We start from the raw sequence: 25,516 nt of genomic DNA on the forward strand, positions 1-25,516 counted from the left end.
TGACGATTTTCTTGCCCTTTTTTTTTTCTCAATGGGGAACACTTTTTTTTTCCTTTCCCGCCTGTTGCTTTTAGAACAGGGACGAGGGGGTCTTTTTCTGGTAATCTTGCAGCTCTGAACAGGTCTTCCGCTCGCTCATGGCATGGGCGTAGCGTTTTGTTTGAGAGTTTTTCTCTTCTGGATCTTCCAATTGAGCACTCGTTCACCATGATTCATCCATCGTTGCCAGTCCCAAAGCTCTCGTCGCATTGTATTTGCATTTGCATCGCATCGAGTGCCCATCATTGCATGACTGTCATGATTCGTTTCCATTGACCACAAGTCCAGCGCATTGCACCTGCTCACTGCACCTCGATCCAACTGCAGTGAATTGGCTTTGACGCTCCTGCGGATCTCCAGTCATTCTTATCCAGGGAAAGTCGCAGCCCAATTTTCTCACCTCCATTTCACCTCGGCCTCAAAAATGCAGGTCACGGATCCAAAAGTCTCAAGACTCGGACTCGGCCTCGCCCTCGCCCTCATACTCGGCCCCCTCGTCAATCGTGTCTTCAATGTGGACCTGGCGGTATTGTTGATGCATGCGGTAACCGCGCTCTTCAGCAGTGGTTTCGCTGTTGGTCATGCGCTGAGCATACGAGGTGCCAACAAGAGCAGTCCCAAAGCCCGGGGTCGTGAGAAGGCGAAGGCCTCGCTTGGGAGAGTAGTCCTCCTGCGGGATCGCCGTATAGCCTTCCCAGCCAGAGCCGGGCCCACGATCCTCGGGAGGGCCATGGTTTGTCGGAGGGGTGCGATAGGGAGGAGAACTGTCGGTCGCGAAGTCCGAGTTGGAAGACACGTCAGAGTAATTGATGTAGCTTGGAGAAGAGCTAGGCATGACCGGCGTGCTGACCACCTCGCTATCCTCGAAATCGTCTTCGATAGGACCAATACCGGCGGAAGGCACACGCCCGGGCATGCGTCGCAGGGGGCTGCCCCGCGGAGTGGTGGCTGGAGTCATCACAGGAGTACGCATGGCCACACGATCAGCCTGGCTTGTGGTTTCGCCAAAAAGGTCATCCAAGAATTCGTCGATGCCATCGGCCTTGTTAGGGTCCTGGTCCGATCCGGGAGACAGCGTCAACCCCCCAGGACCGCCAACAGCGATACTTCCGGTCTCGCGAACAGGAGTGGATTGCAGGGTGGCAAAGGGATTTCCATCATCCGGAGACCGAATTGTAATACCGCGATGCTCACGATTCTTGGGCCCTTGAAATAAGTTTGGCTGGGCAGCAGCGGCATCAGCTCGACCAAAGGCAGCATTGAGAGGCGGGCCGAAGATTGGTGCAGCAGGCTGAAGGCGGATACCGGCAGCGGTAGCGGTAGCTGGAGCGCCACTACCAACGGCAGCAGCAGGGTCTTTGCCTTTGCCTTTGTTATTGCTGCGAGCGGTGCTGATTCTCTGCGGAGAAGTAAAGTCGCCATTTCCCAACCCGGAGCCACCAAAGACAGTGCCGGTGCCAGTGCCCAAGGTAGAGTCAGAGTTGCTGGGGGTATGACGACGACGCTGTTTCCAGCCTGGCGGTGGTTCAAACGCCGGAGTCTCTGGATTGAAGGGGTGACCGAGGACAGTGCCGGAGCGGACGGGACGGTGTTGAGGGAGCTGTCCGACGATAGTCGGTCCAGGCCCGTCGTTGCTGGCTGCCAACCCGATGTTCTGCAGGCCGGCTCCCAATCCCTCAGTTTCGGTGTCATAGACGCTCTGTTTAAGCATGGAGGCTTGCTGTCTCGCCGGCGGAGCCTCGCTGACTTGTCTGAGCACTTCGCGCATGGCTTTCTCTGCCTTCTCGGGGTCGTCGACATTGTCACCGTATCCTCCTCCTTCAAAGTCATCCTCATCGTCGAAATGGTCATACTCATTCAAGGTGTCAGGATTCTGATCTTGACCGGTCTGGTAATTGGTGGTGTGGACGCCAGCACCTGATCCTTGACCGTTGTTGTTGAGCGGACCACCAGGACGGGTGTTGCTGCTTCCAGCGCCGGTGAGAGGGTCGCCATGATTAACATGAGCGGCACCGACGGTAAAGTCGTTGTTGAAGTGATGCTGTACGTGGGTAGGTGTCCCAACGCCCATCTGACCCATGTAAGCATCCCAACCAAGCTTCATCATGTCATTCATGAAACGCTTTTCCAAGATGGAGAACTGTCCACGCTTCAAGTTGAGGCCAGTCTCAGTAGGCATGAACAAGACATGGCCGTCGGGGTCACGGATGACTTCGAGATATGGCTCGATGCCGATGAGTTTGCGGTTCTGAGACTCCATGATGCCCATGCCGATGTTCAAAATTTCAAACCACATGCCAATATCTTGATCGGACAGATGCGCCGGGTGCGCAGTCAAGGTCTGGAACGGCCAGTACCGCGCATGCTTGCTGATGCGGAACCCACACGCCAGCGCCTGAGAGGCCTCGACAATGTCTGCGCGCTCACGCTCAGAGAAGCCCGGAGTATTGAGACCGGCAAAGACGAAATCCATCAGGAGTTTGTTGTCAAGGCCCACTTCACGAGGATTGCCCGTGGAAGAGTCGACTTTGACAATCAAGACGTCAAGCTGCTTCTTATAGGCGTCGAACATGGCCTGAATCTGACGAATGGTGTAAAGTTTGACGGAAAACCAAGGGAACTGGAGCTCAGGAGTCAGACAGGTTTCTTCCAGAAGGCGAGAAGGGGAGTGGACAGCTTACCTTGTACAATGTACTGATCATGCTCTCAAAGGTACGTTGCATACTCCGGTTCGCAAACTGGGACTGAACCAAGGGCAAAGGATGTCAGTTCGAATGTCGACGGCGCAGTTGGGGACAGGGGAACAAGAGGCTTACGCGCTGGGGATATTCAGCATGGCGGACCATGCAGGTGAGTTCCTCATTGGTCATGAATCCTTTATAGCCCGACGAGAAGATATCGCGGTTCGGCACCAACCTTGGGGCCCCAAACTGTTCACTGTCAAAGTGAATGCACTTGGCACGAGGGAACATGTCTTTCATCAGCTCGCCTTGGTTGCTGAGCCACACTTCGACGTTGCGCTGGCCGATCTTGGGGATTCGCATGAGCTTGAGCCCAAAGCCTTGTTCCCAGTCTTGAGCGGCGGTGCGTGGGGCGATGATCTCGACATAGCAATCCATCGTCTTCCCGGTCGAGCGTTCCATGATGATGTGGATGGGGTAGCCGGCCACATGGGGCTCGATCAGGTGGTTCTGAGGGATGTACTTGCAGACAAACTGCTGCATTTCGGGGATGCTGATGGTGTATGGGATCTGGCCGAGTTTGGCATTGTTAGCAGGAGTCTCTTGGGGCAACGAAATCAAAGATCAAGAATGAGGCTTTTGGAGGGGCATGAAGAATAACAACATCAACAAAGACTTTGTGAGCTCGCAACAGATTGCTGCCAGTTGATCTGAAGTGTGAGATGGGATCTCCCATTCAACTCAAAGTGGCAGCATGACACAAAAGTGACAGGCAGGTGACGCGTTGCTCAAAAGATGTTGCAAAATGCCAGTCCCACAAGAGATCTCGGAATGACAAGGGAGCCGGAACTTACATTCGTGATCTTGAGGACGCCATGACGTCTGGGGAACTGCATCTGAGCCCGATCGGCGAATGGCGGCGGCGTGCTTGGATCAAAGGGCACTGGAGCATCTGCCATGACGCGAACAGGCGGAGCAGGAGTGTACACAACACCTGCGGCAGCAGCAGCAGCGAAGGGATCGTTGTTGGGGAGGTAGAAGTTGGGGACTGAAGGTGCCGGCATGGGCAAGAGTGGCGCTGTTGGCATGACTCCGTTCATGGCAGCCATCGCCGGACCGTTCAGGTTGATCCCGCCGACAGGTTGCTGGGGAGGAAGATGATGAATGCCTGGGTGGAAGTTGACGGGGGGAGGCGGAGGCGGCGCAAGTGGTCCTATCGAGGGATAGGGAATCCGCACATGGCCGGAGGAGGATGGGAGGTAGCCCTGTTGCTCGTCACTCGGCACAGAGCTGAACCCCGGCTGGCCTTCCATGGTGACAGACAATCCTCAAAGTAACGTCAAACACATCAAGAGAGAGAGATGAAGGAAGGAAAGGAAGAAAGGTGGAAGTGATGAAAGAGGAAACAACAACAACAGCAACGCGAGGGAGAAGAGGAGGCAGTTTAAGTAGAAGGAGACGAGGCAGAGACCGAGAAATCCTTGGGCACGCAAAACACCAGTCGAACGCAAAAGTGAGAGATCAGACGCTGCACTCAAAAAAACCAGAACGACAGCCCTGTTTCCCGTGCGCCGCCAGATTCGGTGAATAGTCGAAGGCGGCGAGTCCGTGATATTGATTCAGGGCATCCAAAAGGCCAAATTCTGGCCTCACTTGTCTGTCTCCCCATACAATTGAGAGAACTAGCTTGGCGTCCGCCAGACCGCCCGGGGGAAATCTGGAGATAGTGCCGGTCGTATGTGGACCGCGTTGTTGACTCGGGTGGTCGCCAGCGGGGGTTTCGCCGTCTGTTGTAGCGCTCCATCTTCAATGCAGAGATGGCGAGGGGGCGAACGAGCTGGCGTTCCTCAGAGTCCGACCTGTATTTCTGGGGGGACTGTCTCAGTCTAATGATCACAAAACATTTTGAATGGCCCTAATAGAACGTTGGCACGTGAGACAAGATGACTGCCGAACAATGGACTTTGCATTCAACCTCTGTAGAGAACAGAATGATGGGAGCCATGACATTTGCCACCGGTCCATTGTCCATCATTCGACATGGCCCATCGTCAACCCCATGCTGCTCCAAGTATTCTGCGTGATTGGCATGTCGTTGGCTCGTAGTCACATGATCTCAGGGGTCGTGATTTATCCGCAGCCTTGTGTAGGCTCAGCCAAAATGACTGGACCTGTAGTGAGGCCCGCCAATACCACCACTCGAGCATGATCTGCGGCTCTTGTACTTTTATGTTGTCAAACACCTCAAATCTAGTCGAACTGCATTGTGTCAACATTGGCTACGGCCTGGCAACTTCAGGGGCTTACCGGAGTCAAGAATGATTCAGCCACAAAGCGAGCTCTGGCGTTCAGCTACAGACTGGATCAGTAGACGCCCATAAAGTAAGCCCAGGCGTCTATAACTTACGAAGAGCTTCATCTCCGAGATTTCCTTGTCGACTTCCTCCATGAACTGGATGATGAAATCCACCAACTTATGCTTGAGCATTTCTTCCGTGTGAGTGTTTGTGATCAAAAACGAGATATCGTAACCCTGCAGCTTGTCAGAATCCAACCATTGGCGATACTGATACTACCCACTTTGACTGGCTTCCGTCGTAGAATGAAGAAGGACTCGGCACGCTGAGTAAGGAAACGCGTGAACTTGTGGACAAGGATATTCTCAATCTCGTCTGCCTGCTTTATTCTGATGCTCACTCGCACACTGTTCACGCTGGGTTCTAATAGAACCTTCTCGTTCTCATTTCGGGCGATTGTGAGAGGGTTCAGCAGGACTTCTGGCGAACTAGCTGCCTCGATCTCGGGGACATTGTGTCTTTCTGAGGCTTGAGAAGCGAAGTTTGAGAGAGAAAGAGCAGCCGTCAGAGAGGAGCGCACACATTGAAGATAAGGGCGCAATGATTGGGACTGGGCTCAGCCGTCAGCAAATTGTACAGGCCAGATACGGAGTGAGGATAGCAGCAGGCATACCATCTTCAATGCGCTCACTCAGCTGGGATGGGGAGGAGAGCAAAGGGTTCACCGGCACATGGACACTAGAATGGATTTGAAATCAAGACTGGTATCCAGCGTGCTCTTTAGTTCTTCGCTATGCAATTGTAGAAGAGAGGTTGTCGCTTTCGACTCAGGTTGAATGACTGAAGATTCTCTGTGGAGGGGAACTGCCCGCAAGATCCGTCATCCGCAGTCGCGGCGGGTGTCCCTGCGCTCTCCTGCGCTCACCTGCGGCAGCCAGGCTTGGCATGGGCTTGTTTGGCGGGGATCGGGTGACGTGCTGTTTTGTGCCTGTCGAGCCTTGCATATTTCGCCGCCTTCTAACAATTTCCAAGCATTTGTTTTCCTCTACTTGTCCTCCCATTCTCTTGCACAAGACTCCTCGTGTCACTCTTGTCCGTTGTCTCGCAGAACAGATCAACACTATGGCGACCATTCCTGGTAAGTTTTCTCTGACATTCCTGCAAAAGAGACGCAGTTGCTAACAACATCCAGTTGTCATCAAGCACCAGGGCAAGAAGTACAATGTCGACCTCGACCCCTCGGCAAATGGCGAGATGCTCAAATTCCAACTCTTCTCTCTCACCGGTGTCGAACCTGAGCGACAGTCCGTTCTGATCAAGGGAGGAAAGCTAAAGGATGACACCGAGCTATCTAAGCTCAATGCAAAACCTGGCCAGATCTTCACAATGCTCGGCACTGCTTCTGGCGAAAGTAGTGCAGTCACTGCTCCCGCGGAAAAGCCAAAATTCGTCGAGGACATGACTGAAGCTGAAGCTGCCGCTCAAGAAGGTGCCACTCCAGCTGGACTTCAGAATCTCGGCAACACGTGCTATTTGAACTCCACTCTGCAAGTTCTCCGGAGCATACCTGAAATGCAAGACTCGTTGAAGATCTACAAGGCCGATACGGGCGCGGGTACGAGTCTCCAAGATCTCAGCCGACTCGGTCTTGGTGGACTCAGCTCCGCCAACGACCTGACTGCTCAGCTGCGAGATCTATACAAACACATGTCGGAGACACAGGAAGGATTTCCCCCCATGATGTTTTTGAACGCTCTGCGTAATGTTTATCCTCAGTTTGCCCAGAAAGCAAAGAACGGACAGGGCTACGCCCAGCAAGATGCTGAGGAGGCTTGGTCACAAATTGTTCACCAGTTGAGACAGAAGCTCAAGATTACGGACAAAAGCACTCAAGAACAGAAAGACATCGCATTCATTGATCGATACATGGCCGGTTCTTTCCATTCCTCGCTCGCACCTCCTCCAGAAGTTGGAGACAGCGAGCCTGTCGTGGAGTCTGATGACCCTTTCCTGAAACTAGACTGTCATATTGACCAATCGATAAATCATCTTCGGGACGGCATCCTCGCCGCTTTGACAGAAGATATCGAGAAACACTCACCAACACTTGATCGGGATGCAAAATACATCAAGACTTCCCGAATCTCCCGGCTTCCTAAGTACCTGACGGTACACTTTGTGCGATTCTTCTGGAGAAGAGACATACAGAAGAAAACCAAAATCATGAGAAAAGTCACCTTTCCAGAAGAACTTGACATCGTGGAGTTTTGCACAGAGGATCTGAGGAAGCGACTGATTCCGGTTCGTGACAAGGTTCGCGACATCCGCAAGGACGAGCAGGACGTCGAGCGGGCCAGAAAGCGACAGAAGCTGGCTCACAAGCAGGAAGAAGATCGAAAGCATGATGAAGCGATGAAGGGTGTAGAGGCTGCTCCAATTGCAAAGCTCCGCGAACAAAAGGAGAAGGAGGAAGGAAAGAAAAAGGAGCAAGAGGGTGGCGAAATGGATGTGTACAAGACGGATGCAGAGTACGAGGCCGAACGAGCTGCATCCATCAAGCAAGCCAAGAAAGAACTGTTTACTCTCATTGATCCAGAGCTTGCAGCAGATGAAGGGTCGAACAAATCGGGCTTGTACGAGCTCAGGGGTGTCATTACTCACCAAGGCGCAAGCGCTGACAGCGGCCACTACACCAGTTTTGTCAAGAAGCAAGGCAGGCTGGTAGACGATCCCAAAGCACCTGGGGGCAAGCGCAGAGAAGAGGATGGCAAATGGTGGTGGTTCAACGACGACAAAGTCAGCGAGGTCGAGTCGGATAGGATCATGACTCTTTCAGGTGGCGGCGAAAGCGCTTCTGCCCTGATTTTGCTCTACCGAGCTATTGACCTACCGACCAAGGATGAGATCGAGGATGAGTCGTGAGCGTTTCGGACTCTTGACATTTTCTGATAATGAGCATCAGCAGCGTGTTGGGCTTAAAGACAACAGAGCATACTTAGACATAGACTGCCAGCGCCGAGAGACATTGAACGAATCACCGAGGACATTCCCCTCCGTGGCACAATAGTATAGCACGATCCGAAGACTGATTCATAATTATGCTTCTCAAGGCAGCGGATGGCCCATTCGAAATACTTCGACATTTCTGACTCACGTGCTGGAAAGTTGCCTCTTGCCTGTTTGGGCGAATTCTTGGCGCCCACCAGTTGGAAACTTCAAATCCACCACCACGGAACTGCACTTTGCCATCATCCCATCAACGTCCATCTTGTAACCTGCGCCCGAAATCCAGCAATTCATCCATCAACTCGACTGAAATCGACTCGCAATCATGGGTAAAGTTCACGGATCCCTTGCCCGTGCCGGCAAAGTCAAGTCTCAAACTCCCAAGGTGAGTGGGATCGAGAAACAATTTCACAAGCACCGCAATGTCACCATCGGCCACTGTTATGATCCATGAAGCTTTTCGTCAGGCAGCAAATGATGGATCTCGGACTCACACTCTTCTGTACAGGTTGAGAAGCAAGAAAAGAAGAAGACGCCCAAGGGCCGCGCGAAGAAGAGAATTACATACACCAGACGGTTCGTCAACGTGACGATGACAGGTGGCAAGAGAAAGGTATGGATACATTACAATAGGAATCGCTTGGGAATAGTAAAATGCTGATGATTCTTCAGATGAACCCCAACCCGACATCATAAACGCCAGTCTCTCTGCGATGCAGTGATAGTCAAAGCAGTTGCCGAACGATGAAGGACGACCATGGTGCCATGTACAGCGCAGAAGTGATACTGAAAACGGAGGTACCAATCGCGGTGGGATGGCACAAATGAAGGCATACTGTCACGCGGAAGTTTTGAGTTGCATTACACGTGGATCAATGCATAGATTCCCTAGAGCCGGGAGAAAACAAATGCTCCGGCTTGAAGATGGGATAGTTGGCCATGGTGATGATCAATAAGAGGCGTTTTTGAGATGGGCTGGTACATTTCGACAAACTATCAAAATACTTGTCATGAACCCGCGCTCCTTGCTCTTACTTTCCGGTCTTTCAAATTGTCGTCGCGCATGATGGGCGCATTCTCGCATCAACGGTCCCCCGAATCCGAGCCCGGAAGATGCGATATGGCGACCCCTGTAGTGAATCCTTTCGTTTGAAACGGAACGCTTCCAAGTAGATTATCTTTGGTGGCCACGGCTATAAATGGACATCCTGAGTCTCGCCAAAGAACTGCCTTTTACCTTGAGATAGATGAGTGGGACTGGCAGCATGGTCAGTTGGACATTGTCGCTGGCACGAGAATCCTCGCCGCCAAGGACGAAGGCGCAACTTGCGAATGCGCAACACCCAATGTTTCCCCTGCAGTTGACTTTTCCGCAGCCTTCTCCAAAGCTGCGATATAAAGTTCTGGGTTCCAATCTCGTCAATTAGTAAATTGTCGTTTTTTGCCCTAATCTCTACTCGCTCCAGCTCCTCGCGGGCGTAAGCTCACTACAAATCCTCTCGATGCAGGCGCTTCGGCCTGTCCTGCTTCGCCGAGTACAGCGCGCGGTCACCAAGGACAAGCTCTCCCAGCTCTCTCGCTCAGGCTCGTTGAATAGCTGGCGAGCCCAGCACGACCACCATGGCCCTCACAAAGAATACTTCCAGACTCCTGGCCAAATGCCCGTTCCCGACTCGACACCCTACACACATGGCCAACCATACATACCGAGCATACAGAATGTCCCTCCCACATCGAGAACCGGTGGCATCTCGCTCTTAAGGAGCTTTAGCCGATCCGTCTTTTGGGCTGTCCTTTTCGCATCTTTGGGTGTCACCGCCGGGACGGCGCTGATAACATGGGAGTACCTACAGCCCCCCTTCGAGCCTGGTTCTCCCGCGGAACAAGAACTCTACGACGAGATCCTCGACGCGATGGAACTCCACCCGTTGGTCGATTCGCTGCGACAGGCAAATTGGATAGAAGAGAACTACTACGCTGCTCACAGCGGGGCGGGCAACGAGCTGGAGAATAGAGGGCTACACCTCGTGGCGGAGACACTTCAGGGAACGCAAGGAGTGAGCGTGAAGACATTCAAGCACCCGACTCAGGAATTTACCATCATGGTTTGTTTTCTGGGTTTTGGCATCGAGGGTTGGCCGGACACAATCCACGGCGGCATGATTGTAACTCTGATTGAGGAGGGAATTCAACGACAGATTCACAACTTCTACAAAAAGTTCGGAAGCCGGGACCAGCAGACGATTTCCATTGATTTCAAGAGACCTATGCGGCCTGGAGAGATATATGCTGTGATTGTCCCGCCTGCGCAGTTGGAATCGAATCCAGCTCCAGAGACGACGCATCTGCAGATATTGCCCATGGTTGTGAGGATCGAGGCTCCTCCCAGGATTACGCCTGAGTTGCTCACGATCGAATTGCCGTCTATTGATGAGTTGCATGCGGTGGCCAACGTACAGGTTCGACTCGTGCAGTCCAAGAGTGAAGAGGGAATGGCAGAGCCCGAGGGGCACGTAGCCTCGAAAAAGATCGACTGAGCGCAAATGACTGAGGCGCATCATCTCCCGGGTATCAAAGTTGTGGACCGTCTTCCGCCTTCGTCGACCGACAACTCAAGTCTCACGGCGAAAATTGGACACTAGGAACGCAGGTAAGCACTTGCTGTCTACGACCACATTATTCGATATCTTGGCTTATTGTTGGAACAGTCTTTTCCCGCCCTCTACGGTCAACGAAGTCGTCCAGAGTTTCCGAACTACTTTCATTCACACCACCAAAATATGTTTCACGGAGTGTCGGTTGTCCAGCGATCCGAGCAAGCATAAAGTTGGGGCAATTATTCCCTGTGCTATTGCTTGCGAGTCATGACAAGGTCCCCTTGCCCAGAATGGCAGACTAAAGCCCTGTTCATTTTCGATCACCGCCATCGGTTGCAGCAGGCGATGGTGCAAGGGACGATTCGATGATGTCGACACGTGGGATGGCCAGACTAGGGACCAAGAAAGCAGCCACAATACGCCTAACCCGTCAATCACTGTCGCTCCCTGCATTTTGAATAAGGCTAGAAGTGCCAACGGAATTTGGATCGTGCAAAGGAGCGTGGCGAACGACCGGACTGGTGCCCAGATTAGGCGATCGCACGGCGAGAGTTTCGGCTATCCCCTCAAATGGGTGAAAAGTGTCGACGTGCATGCAAAATACCGAGGCGCGCTGAGAGTCGGCAACTGAGATTCTTTGACCATTTTACGAATAGGACAAAGGATTCATGCTTGTTGGTGGGGTGAGGAAGAGGTACAGGTGTTTTTGAGAGCGTCCGTAATGATCAACGACGAGCAGAAACAAGCAGTCATCGTTTCAAGGGAGGTATTGTGAGGGCATGTCGAGAGGTTGACCAGGACTCTGGAGTGTTGTTCAAGCGCGCAATCGGGCGCCATTGCATCCTCTACGACGCATGTTCGTCTCGTACAGGAGGAGCCTCGGTATCTGGCCGGCTATCTCCTGGCAGTGTCAGGTATGGCTTTACCGACTTTTGAACCAATTTGGATGTTTGTCCGTGATGCAGGTCGGGAGCAGGCCACTGCTTGCCACCTTTTGTCACCTCCAGACTCAATTTTTGCGGAGAAGTGGGCCAGTGGCTCGTTTTTGGCCCGTAGTGTCCCACTCTCGTGAATCCTTCGAGTTGTGCTCGCCTACCAATCCTCCATACCCCAGCATTCTTTTTCACGATGTCGGGGTGGTTTGTGGAGGGTGACCGAGTCGATGATACATGGATTGCGGTCCGCGAAAGACACCGAGTGGGCTGGGTAGGACGAGTTTGATGCGATCCGACAGCTGCGAAGGGTTGCCATTTCCGAGGCCAGGGGCTGCATGCCAACTATCCAAGCGCCACCTCCATCTCTTGCTCTGGCACACCCCCGCGTCCCGCACGACTGGCGGCGCAAACAACTGCCTTTGGTGTGTCTTAGTTAGCTCCAATGCTTGCAGCCCGACTTTGGGGGCCCCGAAAAAAACGAGGACTTGCCCTCGTATTCTCCCCCTCGGTGCCTGTGAAATGGATTGTGCACACGCATTCCTGAGAAAGCCTAAACGGACCACACCGATTGCCGATGGATGCTCACGATCCTCCCGACATGTCAGAGAGAGCGCGATGAAGCAGCGAGCTGGGCTAGTCGACCTTCTCCGGGGGGAACCGAGTCCAGGTGTTGGGAGATAACAGAACGCAGGCTGGGGGAACGAGGGTGACATGATGGGGAAGAGAGAAACGAAATGGGACCTTTTTTTCCCTTCCACGGAAGAATGCCTAGAGCCACTCATCGAATCGCTCCCTGCGCACACTCACTCTCTCGTTCTCTCTCTTGAGAACAATAATACAGTACAGAAGAAAATTGCCTTTTTTCCTCCTTTGTCTTTTCGCTCTGGCCATTCATACTTCCCTACCCGGGGTGCCCATCAATTCTCGGTGTCGACTCCTGGCCCTTTGATTCCTGTTCCATCTGATTCATCCTGCGTCAACAACTAAGCTACCGCTAGTCTTGCAGTAACGCCTTGTGACTAACGATCCTCCTTTCCTCTTTCTTCCGCTGCTTGGGTGTGACCTTTTCTTGTCACGCCCTGGGATGGATAAAGTGGCAAACGCCTCCCATCGGATTTGGCGTCTCCGTCGAGTTAGGAAGCCAAAGTCAAGTCGAATCAAGGCGACCCAGGTCTCGTCGTTCTCACCATTCGACCAACTGCCAATCTTGCCGGCACTGCGCCCCATCGCGTATCATCATCCCATCAATAATGGATGCGTGTTCCGCATGTCCTCGCATTGTTCCACCCTCCCACCGGCCCACCTCTAGGTACGGAGGACACTCCATTCCACGAGCCCTCCACACCCCCCCACCGTCCTTTCTAGTGTTGAGATTGGTAACCTCCCCGGTCACTCACCACAGTTAGCCACAGGACTTTGACCTGACTCAAATGTTTCTGCTCCATACTCCATGCTGTGGCCACCCACTCTCCCCCGGTCCCCGCAGGGGTCTCGCCCACGGCAGCCAACCCCCCAACCATCAATCTCCTACCACCTCGAGATAAGTGAAAATAGGTCGTCGGAGAAGCGCATGAAGCATCAGTGTGAAAGAGCCCCCGTGGTGAACACATGTTCCGAGTCGACCGTCCTGATCCATCTCTCGCTCGCCGACTACATCAATCCTTCTCTTCCCCATCTCCTCTCTTAACCCCCGGCTTCTTTTCACCTCCCTGTCTGGTGTTTCCCGCCCTGCGCAATCCCTCATTGCCTTCTACCTCGCCTGCCTCTTTACGTTGCCCATCATGACTGCTCAGGAAGACAGCTCAAGCGACAACGTGCCTTCGCCCATCAACGACAAGGACCCCTCCTCCCATGTCGAGCAAATCCATACCAACGAGAAAGTACCAGGCCATCCTGGGTACTATGAGAAAGATGGTCTGCGGACGTATGGTGACGATGAAGACCATGACCACGAGCCGCCGGTGAGTGCATTTCCATCTTCGCATCGCGGCAACAACCTTTGTCAATACTGACGGGCCCTGCTTTATTTAGATGACCGTTCCGAGAGCCCTCAGCTTGGTCGCCATGGCTTTCTTGTGGACTGGCTCCCAAATCCCTGTGTACATCCTCGGTGGTGTCCCGCCATACATCTATGCCGATATTGGTGGTGTCGACCGATGGATTTGGTTCGTCCTGGCTTACCTTCTGGCTTTGGCCGCCATCTGCCCCTTCGTTGGGTCGATTTCCGATCTCGTTGGAAGACGTTGGGTGGCACTGGGAGGTTCGGGGTTGCTCATCGTTGCCATGATCATTTGCGGTACAGCGCACAGCATGGGCGTGTTCATCAGTAAGTATCATCGTCCACAAACCATACCAGAATTCTGACCATGGATCCTCCTCTCAGTGGGCATGACTTTCTCCGGAATCGGGGCTGGTATCTGTGAGCTTACCTCCCTCGCCGTCACGGCCGAGCTCGCTCCAACCCGCAAACGAGGAAAATATGTCTCCATCCTCGTCTTCACCATCATCCCCTTCTGCCCATCCGTCCTCTGGGGTCAGTTGATCGCCTCGCACGCTGGCTGGCGATATTGCACCCTTCTCTGCGGCCTCTGGGCATGTGTCGGCTTCGTCGGCACCTTGGTCTTCTATTTCCCTCCGGCTCGACCAAACTCCCGCGGTCTCACCAAGAAGGAGATTATTGACGAGATCGATTTCGTGGGTGGGTTCCTCTCCATCACCGGGATGATCCTGTTCCTGGCCGGTCTGCAATGGGGCGGCTACCAATACCCATGGCACTCCGCGCACGTCCTGGCACCTCTGATTATCGGCGGATTTTTCCTGCTGATTGCGTTCCCGATCTGGGAGATCAAGTTCGCCAAATTCCCAATGTTCCCGTCAAGAATGAAGAAAGAAGCCAGAATCCTCACGCTCACCTTGATCATCACCGCCATCTCGGGAGCCAACTTCTTCTCCGTCATCATGTTCTGGCCCACCCAGGCCTTCAATGTCTACGGTCACGATCCGGTGGGAGTTGGTGTTCGAGGAATCCCGATCGGCTTCAGCATTCTCACTGGCGCCTGCGTCGTGCTATGGCTGCTTTCCGTCTTCCGAGGCCACAATCGCGAGTTGATGATCATCTCGTCAGTGCTTATGACAGCCGGTTGCGGTGCGCTTGCCGTCGCCACTCGAGACAACCTGAACACCCTCTGGGGCCTACTGATTCTGGCCGGTCTCGGCATCGGCGGTATCGTTGTTCCTGCATCGATCATAACCACGATCATCTGCCCGGACGACATCATCGCCACGGTTGCCGCTCTTACCCTGTCAATCCGTGTGATTGGTGGCTGCATCGGCTACACCGTGTACTATAACGTCTTCCTCAACAAGTTTGTCCCCAACGCCACAAAGTACATCGGTGGCACCATGGCTCTCGAGCTCGGCATCACCAACACGAGCTACATCGGCGAGGCCATCGAATACACTGCAGCCAGTCTGTTGCCTCTCCTCAAGACAATCCCTGGAATTGCCGGCAACGACACTGCCTATGAAATGGTCGTGGTGGCCGGCCAAGTCGCCTATGCGGAGTCGTACAAGTACGTATATTTGACGAGTATCGCCTTCGGGTCGATTTCGATCTTGGCCAGTGTCTTCTTGGGAAATATCGACAAGTATATGGACGACCACGTCGCCGTCGTCATGCACTAAGCTGCGATGTAGCTTTGTCGTCGACGAGGAGAATGGTCGCCAGGAGATCTGCTGTCGGTGAAAGAGCTCCAGCAATGATCCTGGAGGGAGCCGAGAACGTTTTGATGCGCTCGTTTGGCATTGCCGCGAGAGCGCCACCACCACTTCCAGCTCTTGGCCTCTTACCCGGGCTGGGGATCATCGTGTGACCCTTCGAAGGTCAGACTGTCAGTGGGTAGACATAGACTGGCATAAATATATAAGAACATCCACCAATGGATCAATGTCTCGTTCAGCTGTGTCCTTCAGTATTCCCGTGAAGCTGGCCACCTTTGGGAGAAAGTAGAGAAAGTTGGAAGAAACGAGCGGGGGGGACAGTAAAAGAGGACCAGCTTTTCTAGACCGCCCCGTGTCCTTGACCCCAGACTACTAGCCTTGGCTGCAGAGAGTCCAGCCGTGTCAAGAGGAGAGGCCCAGAAGCGTTCGGTAGGTTTCGAGCTGGTTTGCTCGTATTCATCCCGCCCAGCTTAGACTCGCTCGTGTCTTGGTTGGGATTCCCCCGCAATCTTTTTGGCAGGCCCCTGCTGCCGAGCGCCTCGGGGTTTCTGTTTTTGGAAAAGAGAACATTTTATTAGTATTGTTGTACCGAGTATACGCGAACCTTGCAGGGGAAGAGATAGGTGGCAATATGTGAACAGGGGCAGGGAACGGGGCGATTTTGTCCCCATATACCTCGTGGGTGGACCTACAGAACTCACCGGATCTGCACCAGAGGAACAGGCTCCATCCTCTCTACGAGGTGTGTACTATCCCCCGCATTTTCCTCTCTCTTCGCTTGTCCAACTCCATCGAGATAGGGCTGGACCGCGCTGGCTGGCTGGCAGTCTGGCTGGCTGGCCGGGTCCTTGCCACGGGTCACTACTAGGCTGAGAGCGAACAACCCGAGGCATGCGTCATGATTGGTTCGGGGCCCGGCGGTGAAAAATGCCACATGCCTCGCGCCGAGGGCATTGGTTAATAAGTCCGGGGAGAGGATACCCGGTGGGAGAGAACAGACGTATTCGCATTTTCGCATTCGCGTGGACCGCGTTGAGCGGGAGGTCGATGGCCGCGGTGGTTGTTGCGTGGTTTCGCCTGTGCCGTGGTTCTTGAGGTCTTGGGCCGCGGGTGCACTGTGTCTGCTCCCGCTGTCGTTCTCTGTGCTTTGATCTGTCGTGCTGGTGTTTTTCGACTTCAACTTCAGACTGTGCCAGAGGTTGAGCGGGCAAGGAGATAGTCAAGCAAATAAGCAAGGGGGGATTCGATTCTGCTCCGAATGTACTGTACTTCAGTCGCCGGAGTGGTGATCCATCGCTGCATTCACCGGGACGAGGCTATGAGCTTGGATTCGCGTCAGGAAATAGGGGGGCATTCGTCGTTTCTTTGGTCTCGGGCTAGAGGTGAGGCTCAAGAGAACGGAATGGAAAGAGAGGTCAGCAAGTACCGAAGAGAAGAAATGTCAGACGCCAGGAGACGAAGATGGGCCAGCTTGCAGGACGGGAAGGGGAGGTGAATGAAGACAGGAGAATTCGTGGAGAAGGAACAAAAAAAAAGAGCAGCAATAGTAAAACATTGCCTAGTAACAGCGCGCCATGCAGGAGCAGATAGAATGAAGCTGCGAAGAGGTGGATTGTTAACTAATCAGGTGGTCGATTGAAAAGGCAGTGCGTTGTCAAATACCCTCTTGGGATGATGGTACTACTACTAGATACCCGTGTCCCGCCCCCAAGCCGCAGTCAGACATTGCCGAGGGATGTCGTTTTGTTTAGGGTCTCTCGATCTGGAGGTCGTTGAGTCAGTGATTGAGCGGTGCTGGTCGTTGGCGCTGGTTGTATTGGGTCCGGCCCCAAGTATTCCGAGGCTATTCATCTGTGAAGATTAATAGCGCCCGACCTCCGAGACAGGTTTGGCTGTGGCACGTTTTTCCGCTGGCGAGCACTGCGCAACTGTGAAAAGCCGGGACAAAAGGACAGGAGGGAATGTCCCCAAGCGGGCCACGCGGAGGGAATGTTGGTCCGCCGGATAAACCAAGATAACGTTAGGGACACACAGTAAGATCTGAATCAGGCTGACCCCCCCTCCCCCCAATAAACGGACCAAGGGCGCCGTTGACTTTTGTGAGGGGCGGAAGCCAGATCTTAGTACCACGTGGCTCTAGCTTTCGTCTTCCTCAGCCGACTGTCGTTGTCTGAGCTGGACGGCGATGTGTTGTTCATGGTTCCGCGAAAGTCTCCTTGCTGAGGGATGGTCGGTCGATAGCCGACTTGGTAGTACGGTTTCGTCTCGAGATGGTGGGACATAGCGGGATCCTCGTGCGGCGGTAATGGGATTGAATCCTCACCATCGTGCAGCATGCCACCTCGGGTAGGGTTTTCAGTTGCCTCAGACGTCCCTCCTCTGTGATGATGACTGGTTCAAAAGCCTAGAGATCCATCTTCCCCAAACCGCTCAACTCCAATTCAGCCAGTGTCTCACCTCCGGTGTCGTTCTCGTCAACTCCGATATCTTCGCCGTTGGCGTTGGCATCCACATCCTCGAACCAGAGCCGCACGCTTCCGTACGAGATGCACAGTTCCTCTCCGGCCTTGATATCACGGAGTGCAATGTAGACAATGACTTCGGTCTCAGTGTTACGCTTCCAGCCCACGTTTTGATCCCGCGTTGAGTGGTTGAACATCGATCCAAGTCCCAGCGCAAGGGCTTGGGTCATGGTACGGCCTGATTCAGACGGCCAGTAGCTGCGAATGAGTGACTACAATAAGTATACCGCTTGGCCACATATGAACAAGGGGTCCAGACGGTCGGTGTATCGCTGACAGCATGGCTGAAGGATCGAGGCTTACTAGGTATAGTGCTGAAGGCAGGTGTGTTGCGTGTGTTTCTCAACCTCCTCCTCTGTGAATATCAGTACCGGGCTGACCTCCACTACTGTACCACGTGGGATATCCTGGGTCGCGAAGACGCCTCGGCCTAGGAATAACAAGAAGGAGATATGTTAGGATCAACTCGAGGTGGCTTTTTGGGAGGTTGGGGGGTGTTCGCAATGTGCTCCGTAGACCCTCGTTTGCACGGAGAGCGGGTCGTGGAGACCGATATGGGGAAGCAAACTCGTGATTCACTTACACGAGTGGCCGAGCCACGCAATTGATTTTCTATTGAGACCTACCCTTTGCTGTGTTCATGACAAGCACAAGGCCAGTCGTCCTGAGGAGGGGCTGATCTCCCTGGAGAACGGCGCCGTTGTCCGACATCTGCAGAGGCTCACACACGAGAGGGGCCCAACAGAGGTGCGCCCTAAGACAAGAGAACTGAATAAGGGACCGAAATGGGCTAGATGTAAGTGGGAAGAATGTGTGAAGCCATACTCTCCGGCCGAGGGAAAAGTTGAGTGCTTCCGAAATAGGTAAAGCGCCAGATAGGGCATCAGGGCGGCGACAATAAATGACGTCAAAGAGCGGCATTACTTTTGTGCTCGGCCGCTTCAGACTCGAGCCTCGCTTCGTTCGACATCCTGGACCCCCAGACAGCACGAGTCCACCAAGGATGACGGTCAGTGCGCGACTTTTATGCTGCTGCCTAAGTCATCGTCTCCAACATTGCCGCCCCATGGATTACGCCAGACTTGCTGACGATAACAACCACCAGCGGTGTGTGTTGGAGCTGAATGCCTGACACCGTGTGAACCTTCGAGATGACATTTGCAAACCCCTCAATCTTGGGCCGCAAGTGAGAGTAGACACTCTACAACAGCCTGAATGCCAGACACAGAAAAGAGATGGACACTTGAGCAACAGAGGTGCTGCGGGATTTAGCTCGCCTTCGTATTGTGTCGCATCGCACCGTTATAGCATAAGCTGGACATTCCAAGCAGCGTTTATCCTTCCGACCACTTCCGCTGCGCTTAAGGCCCCAGCACCAAGCCACCGACCACGCGATGAGACAGACAAATGGGAGCGCCCTCGGGCCGCAGCCTTGCCCAACAGCCTCATACGCTGATCTTCGTGGCAACCCGACTGGTCCGTTCCCTCGGGTGCTGACGCTTCCCCAGACTCTGAGTCTACGCAGTCGCGGCAACGAAATCGTCCGCGGCTGAAGTAAGTGAGCGATTTGACTATCCATCCAAGGAATAAAGACGTCATTGCGATATTCCTTGGGTGTGAGCTCGTGCATGATGGCCGTCAGCATGAGTGCATAAGTAGAGGGTGGTTGTTCGCCTGAAACGGCCTGCCATTCCGGCATTTCAGTGTTCACATCTACCTCCAACAGAACTCCATCTAGTCGATCCTCATAAGAGCCCATAAGAGAAGCGGTGTGCCACATCAAACCCGCCTTCTACACCCACATCTCTACCACGAGAACCCTGCAAAGAATCAAAAGGGAAAAAAGCTTAATCAATCACAATGGCCGAAGGATTCAACGGACAAGTGCTTATGGACCAGCCCGCCGGCACTGGCAATCGCCCTTACGCTGCCGAATCCTGGCTTGAACCATGGCTCATCAAGCACTCGGAATTTTATCGCAAGCACTTCACTCGCGACGGACGTCGGGAGAGCAAATCTACCAGACGCCACAGCGTTGTCACTGAAGGACTCGAGTCCAGGAAAAACTCGGTGGCTGCGCCCGAAGCCGACGCTGCTGCTACCACTACCCCAGAGACAGAAGGTACCTACGCCACCCCCGCTCCGGTTGAGCAACCAAGAGAAAGCGTCGACGTTGAAACTGCTGCCGAAGCTGTCGCCAAGAAGGACAGATTCAGCTCCTTGCGCCGGAGCGTTGGCTGGCTTCCACATCCATGAATGAAGGGAACACAGAACGTGTCAGGCATATGTGGCTAGTTAATATCAGTCTCGAAGGATGATGGTGGATTGGCATATGGAGGGAGGAGCGGGAGCCTCAGGATGTACGATTGATACCCCAACTGAATTATTTGTGTACGTTTAAATGGTGCAGCACTTGCTTCGTTCCAAAGCTTCAACCCTAGAGATCTTGCTGTTGTCATGTTTGCAAGACTCCTTTCACCTCTTCTTTGTCCACTGGTCGAAAGAGCTTCTGTTGCGGTAGTGTGAGGTGGTTTCTTGTGCACCTACAATCGAAAGCATAGTATTTATTCGACAGCATGGTATTGGTCATCTAATGACGGACACATCAATCCTCTTCTAGCTTGAACCTTTTTGCCTGGTGATAATTTGGATCTGAACAACAATCGCTGGCCTCACTGATTGGTCGCGGGCTTACTCTATCAACCTAATACTCATTTGGTGTTCTTGATTCATTCATCGCAAAGTTCGGCAGTTCTCGTAGTCCCTATGAGTGGTGCGAGGTACTCTGCCATCCCAGGCTTGAAGAGGCCTGAGAGTAGCTGAACTATAAACGAAGCCATTGTTCTTGCATGACAAAAGCTTGCAACGCCGCCGATGCCGTTCACGGTACTCAAGTCCCGTCGGTGGGCTGGGGGGTGTTTTCTCGACCGAGAGCCTTGAGGCTTTTCGAGGGTGGGCTGCAATCCCGAAGGCGGATGACATTTGCAGTTGCTGGGCGGCTCCAAGCGCCTTAACCACTCGACCGAGAGAGACTTTCACGTGCCTCGAAGCACTGAAAACACAAGCACGGCCAAATCAAGCCTCAGCCATGATGGGGAATGGGACACCGTGGCCAATCAGACGCCCGGGCCTGGCGATCGCGTCTTGCAAGCCACGCGTGGCATGTTTGGTGTGTGTGATAAAGCCAATGGGTAAAATTGCAGAAATGATCGAACTCAAGGCCAGACATTTTGTCAGCCGGTGATGGTGGAAAGGCGCCGGACGTCGACCTGGTAGAGGCTGACGATGCATACGAGTCCTCCAGCCTGCCGGGCTCGACTACATATACTCCGTCCAAGACCACGGCGTCATCCTGGTGGCCCTCACTCACCGGCAAACTATTGTCTTACATCTCATCTCGCACCCAGCCCGGGGCCCAATTGCACCATTCAGCCTCCAACAAACCCCTGACTCCACCACCATCTCATAGTCCGACTGCGCTTCTCCGGGCGGGCGACTGACTTTTTTTTATATTTATCAACCATCCCTCCAGCCTGTCCTCACCGTCGGCACCACCTCGTCTTATCGTCCTCCCTCGACTCCCTTGACAGGTCTCAACCGACACCATGTCCACTCACACCATCGTCATTATCGGCGCGTCCTTCGCGGGGCTCAACGTTGCCCATAGCCTGCTGAAGACTGTCCTTCCTCAACTGGCTACCAGTGAGAAAAAGGCCTACAAGGTCGTCCAGATCGCCCCAAACGACGAGTTCTACTGGAAGATCGGTGCCCCTCGAGTCATCGGAAACCCACAGTCGCTGCCGCTTGAGAAGGCCCTCATCCCCATTGCCCCCGGCTTCAAGGCCTACTCGAAAGAGCAATACGAATTCATCCAAGCCCATGCCACCTCGATCGACCCTTCGAGCCAAACTGTTCACACAAGTACTTCGAATGCTGTTCACTACGACTCCCTCGTCATTGCTTCCGGCACCAGCTTTGCCACCAGCCTGTGGTCTGTTTCGGACGGTTCTGAGCCTCTGAAGGCCGCAATCGCCGAGATTCACAAAAAGCTCCCAGATGCACAATCCATCCTGATTGCCGGCGGAGGCGCTGCAGGTGTGGAGACTGCAGGCGAGTTGGGAGAGGTGTACGGAAAGAAGAAGGAAATCACACTTTTGTCTGGAAGCACCTCCCTGCTTCCCAGACTTCACAACAAGAAAATGGGTCAGGATGCCCAGTCCCGGCTCGAGAAGATGGGAGTCAAGGTTGTCAACGACAGCGTCCGAGTTGTGGAGCACACCACACAAGATGGAAAGGAAGTCTTGAAGTTGAGCAATGGAGAAACCAAGACGGTCGACATCTATATCGAGGCTACTGGCGACAAGCCAAACAGCAAATTTGTCCCCCAGGAGTGGTTGGACGATGCGCAAAGGGTCAAGACGGACCCTCATACTCTCCGTTTGGATGTTCCCGGTGTCACAGGCGTTTACTGTATTGGAAGCGTCGCCAGCTATGCGGATGGCTCTATCCTCGACATCAAGTTCGCAGCACCGGCCGTCTTGGAAAGCATCAAGTTGGATCTTCAAGGCAAAGGTGAGTTGTCCTGGATTTTCCCCCTCATGCTTACTTCTGCTGACAAGTCTTCAAAAGGTGGCCCTCGTACCAACAAAATCTACAAGAAAATCACCAGCGACATGCAATTCGTCCCCATTGGTTCTCAAGGAGGCGTTGGCGTCGTCTTCGGCTTCAAGCTTCCCAGCTTCCTGGTCAAGATGGCCAAAGCCAAGGACTTCATGATCGGCCAAGCTCTCAAGACCGTCGAAGGCACTGCTTGATTGCTGAGAGGCATCGGTAGACCCTTGCGGCATCGTGTTTTTGTGTTGTTTGAGTTTCAATAGAGATACCCGGTCTTACTGTCAAGCGGCTGCGCAACAGGGCGTCTGCTTGAGTTAGGATGAATTTGCATAGAAGACAGCGAGACTACATAGTAATTATTGCATCAACCAGCAATTGGACAAACCGAGTATCAGCAATCTCGATCGTAGTCTATGGAGCCAAAGCGCAATGGATCGGAAAGATTAGGATGTGGAAATTCCCCAGCGCTGGCTCGATGGCGAGATTTCCCGGTGCTCTACTTTGAGAACACTTCCGATGAATTTGCCGTCTTCCACCAATGATCGCCTTCCCGACGATTTCCCAGCCAATTGCTCTCCCAGTGCTGAGTACAATTGCTTCCGCGAGGTCGAGGCGGCGTTTTGATTGCGGTGCGCTTTTCTACTTATTTAATAGATCACAGACCGGATCTTGCCTCTGTCTCAATTGAAGTGGCCATTCTCTCTTCGCCTGTCTGGTTGTTGCAAACGGCAAAATGCTGGGGCGGGTGTCTGTAGCTGCGAAACCCTCAGCATCAGTAACCAAGCTCTTTCCCTGCGTTACTGTGCGGAGTAGTTGCTTGAAAGCTGCTTCCCAACGAAACTTCTCTTCCTCCCTCTCTCAGACTTCACGAAGGACAACTCCCATATCCCCTCGAGCTTCCTCAGACTGTTACCGAGCGTTCAGCAGCACAGCAAGAATGTCCGCATCCACAAGAACCGAAACGGATGCGTTCGGACCCATCGAGGTCCCCTCAGACAAGTACTGGGGTGCTCAGACGCAAAGATCGTTGGGCAATTTCAAGATCAACCAGCCTCAAGATCGAATGCCGGAAGGCGTTGTGCGAGCGTTTGGTATCCTGAAAGGGGCTGCTGCGACGGTGAACATGAGATATGGCCTTGGTATACACTCCCGACAAGCCTGCAGCAAAGCATAGCGTTGACCAAGAGACAGATCCCAAGGTTGGAGAGGCCATCCAGCAAGCTGCTGCCGAAGTCGCTTCCCTGAAGCTGATCGACCACTTCCCTCTCGTCGTCTGGCAAACCGGTTCTGGCACACAGTCCAACATGAACGCAAATGAGGTCATCTCCAACCGTGCAATCGAGATTCTGGGGGGCCAGATGGGTAGCAAGAAGCCTGTCCATCCCAACGATCATGTCAATATGTCTGCTAGCTCCAATGACTCCTTCCCTACGGTCATGCACATTGCAGCTGTTCTTGACTTTGAGCAGAGACTCATTCCTGCTCTCAACAACCTGCGGGAGGCACTCCAGAAGAAGGTGGAAGCATTCGACAAGATCATTAAGATTGGCAGGACACATCTGCAAGACGCTACACCCTTGACGCTTGGCCAAGAGTTCAGCGGATACGTGGCTCAGCTTGATCGAAACCTTGAGAGGATCCAAGCATCCCTCCCCCATCTACGGCAATTGGCCCAGGGCGGTACCGCTGTTGGTACCGGTCTCAACACATTCAAGGGCTTCGCGGAGGGGGTTGCTGAAGAGGTGACCAAAATGACCGGAACGGAATTTGTGACTGCTCCCAATAAATTCGAGGTTTTGGCTGCCCACGATAGCATCGTCGAAGCTTCAGGGACACTGAACACCCTTGCCTGCAGTCTCTTCAAGATTGCGCAGGATATAAGATACCTTGGCTCAGGACCTCGCTGTGGCCTAGGAGAGTTGGTCCTCCCAGAAAATGAACCCGGCAGCAGCATTATGCCCGGAAAAGTCAACCCCACTCAATGCGAGGCTATGACTATGGTTGCTGCCCAGGTCATGGGAAATCACACTGCTGCAACAATTGGCGGCATGAACGGTCAATTCGAACTGAACGTGTTCAAACCCCTGTTGATCCGAAATCTCCTCCACAGCAGCAGGATTCTGTCGGATGCAATGAATGGATTTGTCGAGCATCTCGTCGATGGTCTGAAGGCCGACGAAAAGAGAATTGCCACACTTCTCCACGAAAGGTATGTGTCATGGTTTCTCCCTTGCGAGTACAAACTGTCCCGTTACTTACTTCTGCTCAGTCTCATGCTCGTTACCTGCCTCAACCCCGTCATTGGTTACGACATGGCCTCCAAGGTCGCGAAGAACGCGCATAAGAAGGGCTTAACTCTGAAACAGTCGGCTATGGAATTGAAGGCTCTCTCCGAGGAGGACTTTGATAAATACGTCCGACCCGAGCTCATGCTTGCACCGAAGGAGAAGAAGTGATCCGACCCTTTCCACAAATCTGGAGCATCGCATCGGTGATGCACTGGTCGGTGGTACAGATGGTCCCTTTGAGCATCTTAATGTCTCAAGATTCATGTTTGTACAGTTAGCGGTCCAGGATTCTCTGCACATCAAGCTCGCCCTGGTTCGAGTGTGTTGTACAAAATTCACGAAATTTCTTCCAAGACCTCGATCTACATGAATGTCGAAGAGAAAGCTGCTTGAACTGCTTTAAATTTGACATTTTGAATCCACCCAATGAGCCATGATCCTACCCAGCCCTGCCCTTCGCCTCTGTGGATATAAATCCGTGCTTGGTCTTCCTCCATCGCCTCAAATTCCTTCTCTCAATTAGGCATCATTCCCTTACATAGTCTAGATATGCTGTGCACCTCAGCTTTTTGTGTCTTAGCTAGAAGTGGTAGAGAGCTTGTCAGGTCTCCTTGTCGTGGCCACTCTATATTTGTATCACAATTCGCGAAAAAACACGGGAGACCTGTCGCTTTCATGGCAAGAGAGCCCTGGCTATCAAGGTAGAGGTCAGTTTAGGAAGACAACAAGCCTTTGCAAGCAGATAACCGGACATGCCTTCAGCAGTACCGAGTATGGTCGGTAAAGAGCGGGATATAGCCGATAAACGCCAAGAGAT

The 25,516-nt window shown here is 53.3% G+C and overlaps 10 protein-coding genes across 10 annotated transcripts; 7 read left to right on the plus strand and 3 right to left on the minus strand.

Moving 5' to 3' along the window:
• Positions 1 to 168: 168 nt before the first annotated feature.
• PV07_06717 (uncharacterized protein) lies at positions 169 to 2,741 on the minus strand (the record flags this gene model as incomplete). Its single annotated transcript, XM_016393726.1, has 2 exons — positions 169 to 2,659; positions 2,721 to 2,741. 2 exons carry the CDS (start codon positions 2,739 to 2,741, stop codon positions 488 to 490), a joined length of 2,193 nt encoding a protein of 730 aa, XP_016247145.1. The 3' UTR covers positions 169 to 487.
• Positions 2,742 to 4,005: 1,264 nt separating this feature from the next.
• On the minus strand, positions 4,006 to 5,882 carry PV07_06718 (uncharacterized protein). Its single transcript, XM_016393727.1, has 5 exons — positions 5,691 to 5,882; positions 5,301 to 5,627; positions 5,128 to 5,253; positions 5,028 to 5,072; positions 4,006 to 4,979 (listed from the first exon to the last, which is right to left on the minus strand). The coding sequence occupies exons 1-5, from the start codon at positions 5,691 to 5,693 to the stop codon at positions 4,971 to 4,973; spliced, it is 510 nt and encodes a 169-aa protein (XP_016247146.1). The 5' UTR covers positions 5,694 to 5,882; the 3' UTR covers positions 4,006 to 4,970.
• Positions 5,883 to 6,016: 134 nt separating this feature from the next.
• Positions 6,017 to 8,141, plus strand: PV07_06719 (uncharacterized protein). The gene is made up of 2 exons (XM_016393728.1): positions 6,017 to 6,155; positions 6,210 to 8,141. Exons 1-2 carry the CDS (start codon positions 6,140 to 6,142, stop codon positions 7,937 to 7,939), a joined length of 1,746 nt encoding a protein of 581 aa, XP_016247147.1. The 5' UTR covers positions 6,017 to 6,139; the 3' UTR covers positions 7,940 to 8,141.
• Positions 8,142 to 8,268: 127 nt separating this feature from the next.
• PV07_06720 (40S ribosomal protein S30) lies at positions 8,269 to 9,260 on the plus strand. Its single transcript, XM_016393729.1, has 3 exons — positions 8,269 to 8,408; positions 8,532 to 8,636; positions 8,696 to 9,260. The coding sequence occupies exons 1-3, from the start codon at positions 8,349 to 8,351 to the stop codon at positions 8,717 to 8,719; spliced, it is 189 nt and encodes a 62-aa protein (XP_016247148.1). The 5' UTR covers positions 8,269 to 8,348; the 3' UTR covers positions 8,720 to 9,260.
• A 118-nt stretch (positions 9,261 to 9,378) lies between these two features.
• PV07_06721 (uncharacterized protein) lies at positions 9,379 to 12,402 on the plus strand. Its single transcript, XM_016393730.1, has 2 exons — positions 9,379 to 10,673; positions 10,732 to 12,402. Exon 1 carries the CDS (start codon positions 9,526 to 9,528, stop codon positions 10,558 to 10,560), a length of 1,035 nt encoding a protein of 344 aa, XP_016247149.1. The 5' UTR covers positions 9,379 to 9,525; the 3' UTR covers positions 10,561 to 10,673; positions 10,732 to 12,402.
• A 707-nt stretch (positions 12,403 to 13,109) lies between these two features.
• PV07_06722 (uncharacterized protein) lies at positions 13,110 to 15,519 on the plus strand. Its single transcript, XM_016393731.1, has 3 exons — positions 13,110 to 13,516; positions 13,587 to 13,881; positions 13,939 to 15,519. The coding sequence occupies exons 1-3, from the start codon at positions 13,337 to 13,339 to the stop codon at positions 15,237 to 15,239; spliced, it is 1,776 nt and encodes a 591-aa protein (XP_016247150.1). The 5' UTR covers positions 13,110 to 13,336; the 3' UTR covers positions 15,240 to 15,519.
• Positions 15,520 to 16,856: 1,337 nt separating this feature from the next.
• PV07_06723 (uncharacterized protein) lies at positions 16,857 to 18,593 on the minus strand. Its single transcript, XM_016393732.1, has 3 exons — positions 18,424 to 18,593; positions 18,101 to 18,227; positions 16,857 to 17,995 (listed from the first exon to the last, which is right to left on the minus strand). Exons 1-3 carry the CDS (start codon positions 18,506 to 18,508, stop codon positions 17,680 to 17,682), a joined length of 528 nt encoding a protein of 175 aa, XP_016247151.1. The 5' UTR covers positions 18,509 to 18,593; the 3' UTR covers positions 16,857 to 17,679.
• A 174-nt stretch (positions 18,594 to 18,767) lies between these two features.
• Positions 18,768 to 20,399, plus strand: PV07_06724 (uncharacterized protein). Its single transcript, XM_016393733.1, has one exon. It carries the CDS (start codon positions 19,658 to 19,660, stop codon positions 20,051 to 20,053), a length of 396 nt encoding a protein of 131 aa, XP_016247152.1. The 5' UTR covers positions 18,768 to 19,657; the 3' UTR covers positions 20,054 to 20,399.
• A 606-nt stretch (positions 20,400 to 21,005) lies between these two features.
• Positions 21,006 to 22,922, plus strand: PV07_06725 (uncharacterized protein). Its single transcript, XM_016393734.1, has 2 exons — positions 21,006 to 22,369; positions 22,427 to 22,922. The coding sequence occupies exons 1-2, from the start codon at positions 21,403 to 21,405 to the stop codon at positions 22,609 to 22,611; spliced, it is 1,152 nt and encodes a 383-aa protein (XP_016247153.1). The 5' UTR covers positions 21,006 to 21,402; the 3' UTR covers positions 22,612 to 22,922.
• Positions 22,923 to 22,963: 41 nt separating this feature from the next.
• Positions 22,964 to 25,372, plus strand: PV07_06726 (fumarate hydratase, class II). The gene is made up of 3 exons (XM_016393735.1): positions 22,964 to 23,550; positions 23,603 to 24,620; positions 24,681 to 25,372. The coding sequence occupies exons 1-3, from the start codon at positions 23,145 to 23,147 to the stop codon at positions 24,865 to 24,867; spliced, it is 1,611 nt and encodes a 536-aa protein (XP_016247154.1). The 5' UTR covers positions 22,964 to 23,144; the 3' UTR covers positions 24,868 to 25,372.
• Positions 25,373 to 25,516: the final 144 nt, after the last annotated feature.

Source organism: Cladophialophora immunda (genome assembly GCF_000835495.1).
Source record: "Cladophialophora immunda strain CBS 83496 unplaced genomic scaffold supercont1.4, whole genome shotgun sequence".
NCBI classification, from domain to species: domain Eukaryota; kingdom Fungi; phylum Ascomycota; class Eurotiomycetes; order Chaetothyriales; family Herpotrichiellaceae; genus Cladophialophora; species Cladophialophora immunda.